Below are 12,033 nucleotides of genomic sequence, written 5' to 3'. Positions count from 1 at the left end.
GCGCTGGGATTGTACAAGAGAAGAACTATAAAATACTTATGAGATGGTATCATTACCCTTCTAAACTACATGCAATATATCCAGCAGTTTCAGGGGTTTGTTGGAGATGCGAGAGGGAGGTGGGCTCTATGATTCACATTTGGTGGGAATGCTCCAAGATCAAGCCATTCTGGGAGGTTTTCGACAATTATCAACGAATCACGGGAAACCGTGTAGCAAGGTCTCCTCAAATAGCTCTTCTGTCAATTTTACCTTCTTCAATAGGGACTCAGAAGAGAGATATTCTTCGGTTTTGTCTAACAGCAGCACGAATAGTAATCCTGCGGTTTTGGAAACTTACAAACCCCCCTGACATATTAGACTGGTAAAAGGAAATGGTCAATCTGTGTAGAACGGAGGAGCTGTCTGCAGACTGCAATGGTACAAACAATAAATTTAGAAGGATTTGGAGTGGATGGATTTTGTTTCAGGACTCACCTGATTTCCATAATTTGTTCCGCTGAATGTTTCAGTTACATAGGAATTTGCACATTAATATATACATGATTTTAGGGACTGCTTTATCCATAACCCTTTTTTTTTTTTACCCCCTCTTTCCTTGTCTTTCTTTCCCGCTTTTTTTACCCTATATCTGTCCTCTGCATAATATAGAGGATACTTCCTCTCTTGAATACCTTGTTGGCGTTCGCCATATGGCTACTCTTATTGTCTACCATGGTATGTTTGATTTACTGATAGATGGCTGTATTCTCATTTTTGAATACTAGATATTTTCTATGATTCTATATATTATCTGTTTGCATATAATGTATTCTTGGTTTGTAAAATGCTCAATAAAATAGATTGAACATAGAAGAATAGATGCGGTTTTAAAGCCCTTAAAGGGTGGTCATACCAAATATTGATTTGGTTTAGAATTCTCTTTTATTCACTCACTTTATTTTAATCAATTAACAAGATGCAAACTACTAAGACGTCTATTTTTTTTTTTTCTAAAGCATTCTTATTTTGCAGCATTTTTTAGTAATGTACATATTCACATACATACACACACGGACACACACACTTCTGTGGTTATGGAAAGCCTAGTGTTTAGTTATAAAACATATGTTGTTTTGCATATGTTTGCGTGGACAATAAAAGCTTTTGAACACAGTCTACACCTGTAAAAAAAGGTTAAACGACAACACCGTATGAAAAAAAACAACAAACATTTTATTGGACAACTGCAAGCACCTTAATTCACAATTGGTTACTGTTACAACACGGGGTATTTTCACATCTAATTATTGCAAAGGCTTGTGATTAAACCGCGATGGATAAGTTGAGAAAAGAAAAAGTGGCACCATAATTTGTAAAACCAGAAATAAATTTACATTCAATCCACAGACTTCTAAAAAAGGTTAAACAGATCTCTGTTTACATTCTAAAATCTGCATCACCTAGAACATTTCTACTCTGTATTGGAAAGGGAACAATTGAACAATCTGAATATTGAAAGGGAAAATTCATTGCTAGTAGTTCATTTATCCAAAATACAGTAACCAGTGCATTTCTTTTAAAAAAATAATGCTGAATTATATGTACAACTAAGCAATTGTGAAATGGGCTAGTTAATGTTCAGAATATTACACCAAATGATAGCTACTAAGCCCACTGTACAACGGAACGAAGCATAAAGTTGGTTTTAAAATCTTTAAGTTATTTTGCATATATGCAAAAGTATAATAAAGGTTATAACTTGGACATCATACACATCATAACCCCAGTGGCAATTTCCATAGCTAAAGTACAACATTAATATGAACTATTAATACGAACTATTGTAGAAGTTTGCCACAAAAAAAAAATGAAATAAAAAAATAAAGAGAATCTGTTTCTTACCTAGATCCGAGACCCAAACTGTTACACAAGATTTCATTTTAAATACCTTTCTACCTGTAAAAGTTCTTCAAATTTCCATTAGTTTGAACACCACTCAATTTAACATACTGCTGAAGTAGCATTACCAAATCAGACAACTCTTAATCTGCACAGGTCTCCTCAACAGACAGACATGCAATACATTTTTCACAAACATCTGGAATAGGATTTACCGTCTATCCCTACTGACAAAGGGATAAAAGAGCAGCACTGGTTTGAGGAGTATCATTTCATAGAAGTGTATCTTCTCTATATACTCCTGTGCTATAGAAGCAGACAGGGGCAAGTTCATAGGCCTTACAATGCAAATGATCTGTTGAGAGTGTGCAGACTAATGTATTTTGCAAAAAGGAGGTAGCTGAAAGTATACATGGATGGGCTTGGCCTCATGAAATGTTGCTGCAGCAATTTTGAAACCTACAAAGCATGAGTGTTATAATGTGCATACATTGATTTAACTACAAAGAAATTAACTTCCCATCATGTGCCACTTGGGGGAATTGTTTTAAAAAAAGAAAAAAAGTGGAGCAGCTTCATTTACCAAAACTCTGGAGATGTTCACACTCCTTCTAGAAAAACAGATTTTCATTACATGCAGAAAGCTAAAATTATGTTGAGGAGATTAATCTGTTATGGAACTGTAATCCCCTTACCTGTAAGTAACCTTTCATTGCTAGGATGGGCAGATTACACAAAGCAGCCCCACTATCACAATGCAAGGGTGTTAATGAAAATAAACATTTACAAAGTGAATGTACATACACTATAGTACAAGTATGATAATCCCTCCGTTAAGGTAAAAAGTTTACAGGGCCCTTACATTAGGCCTGTTTTTCTCTTCAAAAGCTTGGATTTACCCAACATCTGCTAAAACTTATCTTCATAAATAGTTACAAAATCTGGTAGACACATGGAAAAAAAATGTACTCCTTGTTCAAAAATTGGACATCCGAATTCCACTTAACATGAAAAACAAGACCAGATTTCATTTTTTTTTCCCTTAGTTTTTCTTTTTCTCCCTAGTCACCATCCCCAGAAAAAGTGGGTCAGTAAAGCTTACAGCTGAAGACATAGAGGCTAATTTTTCCAATGACCACAGCGCACACCAAGCAAAGGAAAACAAAACAGAAACAAGGTACAGTACTTCAAAAAGAAAGTCTGTGGCTAATGCCAGATCACTCATAATCCTTTTTATAGATACTGTGAATCAAGTCAGCGGTTAGATCCAAATGAGCAGAGCACCTCTGAAGACCAAAATATTCTCTAAGAACTTAGCCAGGGATGTCTCAGGCACTCGCCAGCTGATGCGCGTTTCTCTGGGACCATTTCCAACATAGGAGTGAGGAAATCTGTAAACTGCGCAGCATCTTCATGAGGCCACCCGTACTTTTCCACTAGAACGTCAAAGAGACTCCAGGGCTTTAGTTTTGTGATGTGTCGAAGCTCTCCTAAATGGTTGAAAACATACTTTTAGTAATTTAATACAGATGACGCATGATCGCAGCTTACAATACACAAAAACAAAACCATTAAGGAAGCATTCAAGTAACACACCATCCACCCATATTTTCACTCTAAGTCAAAGTGCACATTCAAGAATAAATAAGCCATCTTCATTTTATACAATCCCACCAACCCCTTCATTATGTGATGGGGCATGGCAACCCCTGTCGTCAAATTCATGACAAGTGGCAGCATTCGCTATACCACAAATCTTACCCCAGTCACCTGGAATAAGATTTGGGGTGAGGAACGGAACACACAAAGGGACACCCCACTTTACAGACGCTCTTGATTCATCAAGAGGCATCTCAATCCAGCACGCCTCCAGTTTTCACACCGATCTTATTTAATATTTGGGCCCAAATTAATCAACATTATCCAAACCTGCAGTTTTCAGTATTACTTGATCACCATCCACTACCACCTTGGCCTCCTAACTCCATAGAAACAAAAATTAGGCATTTTCAATTTAGGCACCTTTTTTTATGAAGATAAGCTTCCACCAGAATCATTGTCGGAGAAGAAAAGATGGACCCTACAGGGAGTCATGCTAAGAGTAAAGGATCATGAGACCATTCATGTGTGGCATAGACAAGGTGCAGCACATATATCTGTGTGACTTACGCCCTACACAAGCCATATTTGTGTGCATTTAGAATTGAAGGCAATTCCCTCCTCCTTATGATTGGTATGTGTGAGTGGTTGTTTAATCAGTATTTTGCACCTGCGCTGCTTCCGAGTTTTACCATTGGGGCAGATTCCATCCCGCAGTGTACTGGTTTTGTGACCAGGTATGGGCAAGTATGGCTACTTTTTTTTTCTGTGATTTTTTGGGGGGATTTGATATCCTCACTCACAACATTGTCTAATATCACCGTGAATAAAGAAGGTTATTTAAACATCCTCCAAGAGTAACCTCCCAATGATTCAGGAACAATTTGGTAAAGAACAATACTTTTTGCAGTATAATGGAGATCATTTCACAAGGCAAAAGTGATAACAAATGGCTAGATCAAAATATTGAACTTTTGAGTCCATGGCCAATCCTATTAAGATTCTGTGGTCAATCCTCAAAAGTGGGTGGGCAAACAAAAAACACAGTTGTTGTAATAAACACCAGGCACTGATTCCGCAAGAATGGTCTGCCATCAGTCATAATTTGGCAAAGAAGCGGATATCCAGCATGCCAGGGAAAATTGAAGAAGTCTTGGAAAATAAGAGTCAATACTGTAAATATTGAGTCTTTGGATAAGCAGGATTAAAAAGAGTTTAAAAACTTTTAAAAATGCTTAGACTTAAATAATCATAGAAACATCTTAAAACACTGAAGTGGCAAACTGTGAAAACCAACATTTGTGTTAGAGTAAAAACTTGGTCACGACTGTACAATTCTACAACACACAATAGTCACAGTATACCTTTGAGATACAACTGAAGGTATGAACATTTCAGTATTGGCTTCATTTCTAGATCATTCAAAAGTTGTTTCATTCTGGAAAAACTGAGGTTTAACTATATCTAGTCATAATACTGGTGATTTTAACAGAAGGCCTTAGTGATAAACGGTATTTATAAGTACTAAAGTAAACCTTAAAGCCCCTTTACATTTAGCGATGCACCTGCGATCCCGACCATGATACGACCCGGTCAGGATCGCTGGTGCATCGCTAAATGGTCGCTAGTGAGCTGCCACACAGGCAGATCTCACAGCGATGCAGCAGCAATACAGCGGTCGATACTTACCTTTCAGACGCGGCGATCCTGACGTCCTCCCGTCCGCGTCCGCGCGTCGGCACCAGCAGGAAGCGCCTGACGAGAAATGGAGCTGCGCGATCAGCGACAGACAGCGGCGGAGCCGGTCGGAGGTATCACACATAGCGATATCGCTAACAATATCGCTGCTGCGTCACCAAATCGGTGATGCTTTAGCGATATTGCTAGCGATATCGCTATGTGTAAAACCCCCTTTATGATAGGTTCATATGGGTGTTGGAGCCTCCATTAGCAACCTTCTGTGGGATTTGTTCAGGTAACATAATGAGAACACCTTGATGTAAACCTGAAAGACTCCATTAAAGTCAATGGGGGTCTACTGAGAACCAATGGTGTTTTCCATGTTGCAGAACTGGCAGTAATGTTACTTTTGCTTTTATTTTCCTAAAATGCAAAAGGTGATGTTAACCTACCGTAAGTACCAGAATTGTGTTGTCCACCAAGTAAGTACAACAAAATCGTAGTTACTTACCGATAACGGTATTTCTCCGATCCCATGACGGCACCACGGAGAGAGGGGATCCGCCCCACGGGGACAGGAAACCTACCGATAAAAAGGCGGTACCTCTCTCCCGCATCAGTTGTTTTACAGAGCATTAATGGAACTTCAACCTAATACTAACACAACACTTTAAGAAGAAGGAATTATTAAACTGCGTAGAGGAGACACCACGTGACTTTCTGACTAAACTGTATTTACAATAAGTGCGCACCCCACGCGTGTAGGGAGGGAATATACGGGTGCCATCATGGGATCGGAGAAATACCGTTATCGGTAAGTAACTACGATTTTCTCCTTCCCCATGACGGCACCACGGAGAGAATTGCAGAGACTATCTATTAGGGGGGGACCACTGCCTCCAGCACCCTTCTACCAAAGGCTAGATCTGAGGAGGTGGCTAGGTCCAGCCGATAGTGGTTAAAGAAAGTTGAGAGGACCAAGTAGCGGCTCTACATATCTGCTCAATGGAGACGCTCGCTCTCTGCGCCCAGGTAGTTGACACCGTTCTTGTGGAATGGGCCATTATTCTGCCTGGAATGTCCGCGCCTTCTGACGAGTACGACAAGGTGATGCGCTTTGATGCCTTTCGCCCTCTCTTTGGTCCCTGGAAGCAGACAAAAAGAGCCCTATCCTTCCTGCACTCCCTGGTTGCCGCTAAGTATTCCACTAGGCATCTCCTGACATCTAATGTGTGCAAGGTCTCTTCTCCCTTGTATTTGGGATTGGGGCAAAAGGAGGGGAGGGAGATTTCTTGAGTTCTGTGGAATCGGGACGCTACCTTCGGCAGATAGGCTGGGTCTGTTCTAAGTACCACCCTGTCATCCAGAATCTGTGTGAATGGAGGAAAGGCTGACAGGGCCTGGATGTCACTAATTCTATGGGCTGATGTGAGGGCTACCAGGAGGGAGATCTTGAGAGATATTAATTTCAGCGGTGCTTTCTGCAAAGGCTCAAAGGGAGGCTTGGTCAGGGCTGAGAGTACTAAGTTTAGATCCCAGGGAAGGGTGTTTAGTAGAGTTGAGCGACTTTGGTCGGATCGGGTTTTGTGAAACCCGACAAACAAAATTTGCTTCAGATGAAACTGATATTCCAAATATTATTCTGAATCTGCACCCTACAATTCATCTGTCTCCACACCCTTCATGCACATGATAACTGCACTTGATACTTGTCTATTGCACTTAAACACACGGGCTGATGACCGGATCATGCAGCTTTATATGAAAATCCCTATTATAATTGCCAGACCTGAATTAACAAGCATTTTTCACCTACTGTGTCCCCCCATTTCCTTGTAGATTGTAAGCTTGCGAGCAGGGACCTCACTCCTAATGTCACTGTTTGAATTGTCTTAACTTGTATTGAATTTATTGTCTGTACATGTCCCCGCTTAATTGTAAAGTGCTGCGGAATATGTTGGCGCTATATAAATAAAAATTATTATTATTATTATTAAATTATTATTAAACTGGTCCGACTAGGGCAAAAAAAGTCAGAGTTTCGTCCGAAACCCGACCCCAATGCAAGTCAATGGGAAATAAAAGTTGGCATTGAGTGGATGACATTCATCCACTCAATGCCGACTTTTATTCCCCATTGACTTGCATTGGGGTCGCGTTTCGGACGAAACTCCGACTTTTTTTGCCCTAGTCGGACCAGTTTCATCTGAAACAAATTTTGTATCAGTCGGGTTTCACGAAACCCGATCCGACCAAAGTCGCTCAACTCTAGTGTTTAGGGAAGACACGGGCCTGGATCTACCGACTGCCTTAATGAACCTGGACACCAAACGATTCCCCTCAAAGTCACAGTTTTAAATGGCCCCCAGGGCTGCCACTTGAACCTTTAGTGTGCTGGTAGCTAGGCCTTGCTCTAAACCCCTTTGTAGGAACTCTAAAATGTTTGACATGGGTACCTTCCCCTTTGGGCTAGCCTTTGATACTGAAAGGAACTTTCTCCAGACCCTCCCGTACTGTTTGGTGGTTATCGGCTTCCTGCTTCGCAGTAGCGTGGATACTAAATTTTGGGAGAAGCCTTTGTTGATTAAGAGCCGTTTCAAATTCCAGGCCGTCATGTGTAGGTTCTCCGCTTGAGGGTGCAGTACTGGGCCCTGGGAGAGTAAGTTTGGGATATCTGGGAGGACCCAAGGATTGGAGATGGACATTCTCCTCAGCCACGAGAACCACGTCCTTCTCGGCCAGAAGAGGGCTATTAGTATTACCCTCGCTTTGTCCTCCCGAATCTTCCTCAGAACTGACGGAATTATGGCTATTGGTGGGAACGCATATGCAAGGGGAAAGTGCCAGGGGATCATAAGGGCGTCCAGGGCTAACGGGTCCCCGGATGGGTCTATGGAGCATAATGTTTTCACTTTCCGATTTGTTTTGTTGGCGAATAGGTCTATGTTGGGTTTTCCCCATAGCGGTGTGATCTGAAAACTTTCTGGTTCAGCTCCCATTTGCCCTGTCTCAGCTGTGTGCGACTTAAAAAGTCCGCCATCACGTTGTCTGACCCTTTTATGTGTAATGCCGTTAGTGAGCCTAGATTCCCCTCTGCCAAGTGGAAAATTGATTTTGTCACGTCCATAAGGGTACGGGATCTCGTGCCCCCCTGATGATTTAAGTAAGCAACTACCGTGCTGTTGTCGGAGAACACTCTTACGTGGTGGCCTGTGAGGGGTTTAGAAAAAACAGGAGGGCGCGCTTCACCGCTAATAGCTCCTTCATATTCTAGGAGGCTGTCTTTTTGTTTTCTGTCCAGGCTCCTTGTACTACTTGGTTGTCCCAGTGAGCCCCCCACCCCCTGGGGCTTGCGTCTGTAGTAAGGATCTGAGAGACCGGTATCACCTAAGGAACCCCCCTGGCTAGGTTGGATGGTTCCGTGCACCACTGTAGAGAGTGAGCTGTTACAGGTGAGATGTTTAACTGCCCTTCTAAATTCCCGTGAAGAGAAATTTCTGCCTCTAGTATCTCCCACTGGAGATCTCTTGTATGAGCTTGGGCCCACAGGACTGCTGGTAGGCAGGCTGTCATTGAGCAGAGCAAGGACATGGCCTTCCTGAGTGTCATTAGTGTCCGTGTTATTGCTCCTGTTGCTAGCTGCTCTATGTGTAGCCGTTTCCCGTCGGGGAGGCGGCACTCCTGCCTGATGGAATCTATGGTTATGCCCAAATATTCTTGCACCTGGCTCGGAATTATCCGAGATTTCTGTAGGTTCAGCAGCCAACCTAGGTTGGACAAAGATTCCATAGTCTGATTCAACTGGTTTCTGCAATGGCTCGGGGAGTTGCCTATTACTAGGAAGTCGTCCAAGTATGGGACTATTAGGGCGTCCTGTTCTCTCAAATGTGCCATAACCTCCGATATGATTTTCGTGAATACTCTTGGGCGATGGCCAGCCCGAATGGGAGGGCTTTGAATTGGTAATGCTTTATTTCTCCCCCTATTGTGACTGCTATTCTGAGAAACCGGCGGTAGTCCGTGTGTATAGGGACGTGATAGTACATGTCTTAAGTCGAGTACTGCCATTTACCGTGGATTTTATTGTCTCCATCTTGAATGGAGGAATCACTAGGCATTTGTTTAACCTTTCAGGTTTACTATCGTCCCGAACGTCCCATCTGGTTTCTTCCGCAAGAAGATAGGGGAATAGAAGCCTTCTCCTTTATCTTGGTGGGGAACTTCCTGTAACACTGCTTTCTCCACCAGGGTCTGAATCTCCTGTTGTACTGCAACTTGCTCTTCTGTCGACTGCCTCTGTGGGGTCACTACGAAAGAGGGTTTGGATAAGGTGTGGAATTTTAATTTGAGACCTGTATCTATAATGCTTAGGATCCAGGAACTGTCTGATATCTTTTCCCAGGCCGGGAAGAAGAGGCTCAATCTTCCCCCTACCTGGGAGACACCTTCATTGGGGTTGCTTCTTGTCAGCCGGTTTCCCGAACATGAACCCCTTCTCTTTGCCTCTTCTATCTTCCCACTTGTCCTGGGAGTTTTTAGGCGGCTTCCTCTGGATAAATTTCCTGCTCCGAAAGCATTTGAAGGGGAAATTGGATGGGTTAGGGAAAGATTTCTTTTTATCCCCCGCTTTCTCGAGTATATGGTCCAGTGTAGGCCCGAAAAGGAATTCCCCTTCACAGGGGATGGAGCACAACTTTATTTTTGTTTGCAGGTCTCCCGTCCAGCACTTGAGCCATAGAGCCCTTCGTGCTGTGTTCGAGAATGAGGCTGCTCTAGCTGTCAACCTGATTGAGTCCGCGGATGCGTCCGCTAGAAATGCCACTGCTCCTCTCATTAGCGGGACGGAGTCCAGGATTGCTCCCCTTGGTGTTTTGTTCCTTAGTTGGTCGACCAGCTGGTCCAGCCACACCATCAGGGCTCTGGCTGTGCAAGCGGCCGCTATAGCGGGTTTTAGTCCACCTCCAGCTGCCTCCCAGGCTCCTTTTTGGAATGCATCGCTTTCTTATCCATAGGGTCTTTCAGCGTCCCCATGTCTTCGAACTGCAGAGAATTTTTTCGAGGCCGTCGCTATGGCTTTGTCCACTTTCGGTGCCTTGTCCCAAAACGAACAGTTTGGCTCCTCAAAGGGGCATTTTCTCTTTGGTGCTAGGAGGCCCTTTTTCTCTGGCCTTTTCTATTCCCTCTGTATGAGCGCCTGGATTTTATCATTCATGGGAAACGACCTGGATGGTCCTCTTAGGCCTGGTGTCTACTAGGCCCATCGTGGTTCTGATAGCTTTTATTAAGCTGTCCGTCTCTTCTATAGGAAAGCAGGTGCGACCTTCCTCCTCAGAAGATGAGCCGGACAACGGGCTATCTGTGTCTGATGAAGAAGATCCGCTCTCCTTTTCGCTAGGATCTGACTCGGCCTCCTTCCTTTTGGGTTTCTTATGCTTTTTGCTTTTTCCCTGAAGGGTTCTGACGGTGTTCTCTACCTGGTGGGCAATTAGGGCTCTAAGGTCATCAGCGAACCCTGGGGATTCCTTTCATATTGTATGTTCAATGCAGGACTAGCAGAGCCTTTTTTCCCTTACCGTGGGGAGTTCCTCCTTACAAAGTGGACAAATCTTGTGGTTGGACTTCTGTGTGCACTTCTTCCCCTATGAGAGAAGGAGGACAGGCCCTAAATACAGCATATACGTTCACGTAGTCCACTTACCCGCCAGCCCGAAGAAGGATACCGAATCAGACGTGGGCCCGGATCTGTACGCGGCTTGTCCTTTGGGGCTCCTGCCCCCCCGGACTCCTTGCTGTGTCGGGACTCCGAACGGCTACTGCTGCCGTGTCGTTGTGACTGCTCCTTCGTTTCCTTCTTCCGGTGCTGCTGCGGTGACTTCCGTGGTTGCTGCTGGTGTCCTGCGTCTGAAGACATGTCCAGCAGCTGCTGCTCTTCTGGCTCCGTGCTCATGGCTCCAGGTGGCAGGCCACGCTATGGCCCCTGTGCGCTTTTAAGCCACGAGAGGGCGAGTTTCAAAAAGGAAATTGTTTCTCTTTTTTTTTTGTCTGTGCGCCCCAGCTGGTTTGCGACACCCCGCCCTCCGCGCGTGCGCACCACTGTCGCTCCCCGTGGTGCCTTGCGCGGACGACGGCGTCTCCTCCCGCCCTCAGGCGCGTGTGTTGCTGCCCTGCGCACCACCGCCGGCCTTCCCAAAGGTGCATTGCGCGGTCAGCGGCGTCTCCTCCTGCCGCCCCGCCCACCTTCCCAGAGGTGCATTGCGCGGGCGGCGGCGTTCCCCGGCTTGCCAGCCTCTGCCGCCCCACGCGAGCACCACAGCCGGCTCCCAACGGTGTCCTGCGCGGCTGCAGCATCTCCCCCGGCTGCTGGCGCGCGTGGGGATACCTGCGCCTGCTGGCACACTCCCACCCCGGGACCTGCTCCGGCTCAGGGCCGTTTCCGGCCGCCATGGAAGGACGCCATCCTGAGGGAGGACGGATCTTCCTGCAGCCGTCTCTCCCCCTCGCACATCCTGGAGGCCCGCTGACCTCCCCAGCTGGAACAAGGGGCTCCCGCTGCCATCCACCAGACTGGTCGGTCCCGGCATCCGGTAAGTCTGTAGGTTCCCTTATGGGGACAGGAAACCAGCTGATGCGGGAGAGAGGTACCGCCTTTTTATCGGTTGGTTTCCTGTCCCCGTGGGGCGGATCCCCTCTCTCCATGGTGCTGTCATGGGGGAAGGAGAAAAATTGCAATTAACTAAGAGAAAATGGACAGTAAGAGATTCTCTTCAGATAATTCTAGTATCTGAATCGGTTAGAGATGTACTCTCTAGATCTAAAATTTCAATACCAGTGGAAGAAAGATAGCAAAATACCAATCTTCTGTACCAGGGGTTT

The 12,033-nt window shown here is 44.8% G+C and overlaps 1 protein-coding gene across 4 annotated transcripts in view; it reads right to left on the bottom strand.

Moving 5' to 3' along the window:
* Positions 1 to 1,192: 1,192 nt before the first annotated feature.
* Positions 1,193 to 12,033, bottom strand: part of SRPK2 (SRSF protein kinase 2) — a 226,512-nt gene continuing 215,671 nt past the window's right edge. For all 4 annotated transcript variants that reach the window (XM_073573616.1, XM_073573612.1, XM_073573614.1 and 1 more), the window contains one exon: positions 1,193 to 3,371. In XM_073573616.1, coding sequence (XP_073429717.1) covers positions 3,187 to 3,371 — 185 coding nt within the window. In that variant the 3' untranslated portion in view covers positions 1,193 to 3,186. The remainder of the gene's footprint in view (positions 3,372 to 12,033) is intronic.

The sequence above is a fragment of the Dendrobates tinctorius genome, unplaced genomic scaffold, assembly GCF_039654945.1.
Source record: "Dendrobates tinctorius isolate UK_male_01 unplaced genomic scaffold, ASM3965494v1 ptg000035l, whole genome shotgun sequence".
NCBI classification, from domain to species: Eukaryota; Metazoa; Chordata; class Amphibia; order Anura; family Dendrobatidae; genus Dendrobates; species Dendrobates tinctorius.
The sequence above is the reverse complement of the archived record's forward strand: the minus strand, read 5'-3'. Positions and strand labels throughout refer to the sequence as shown.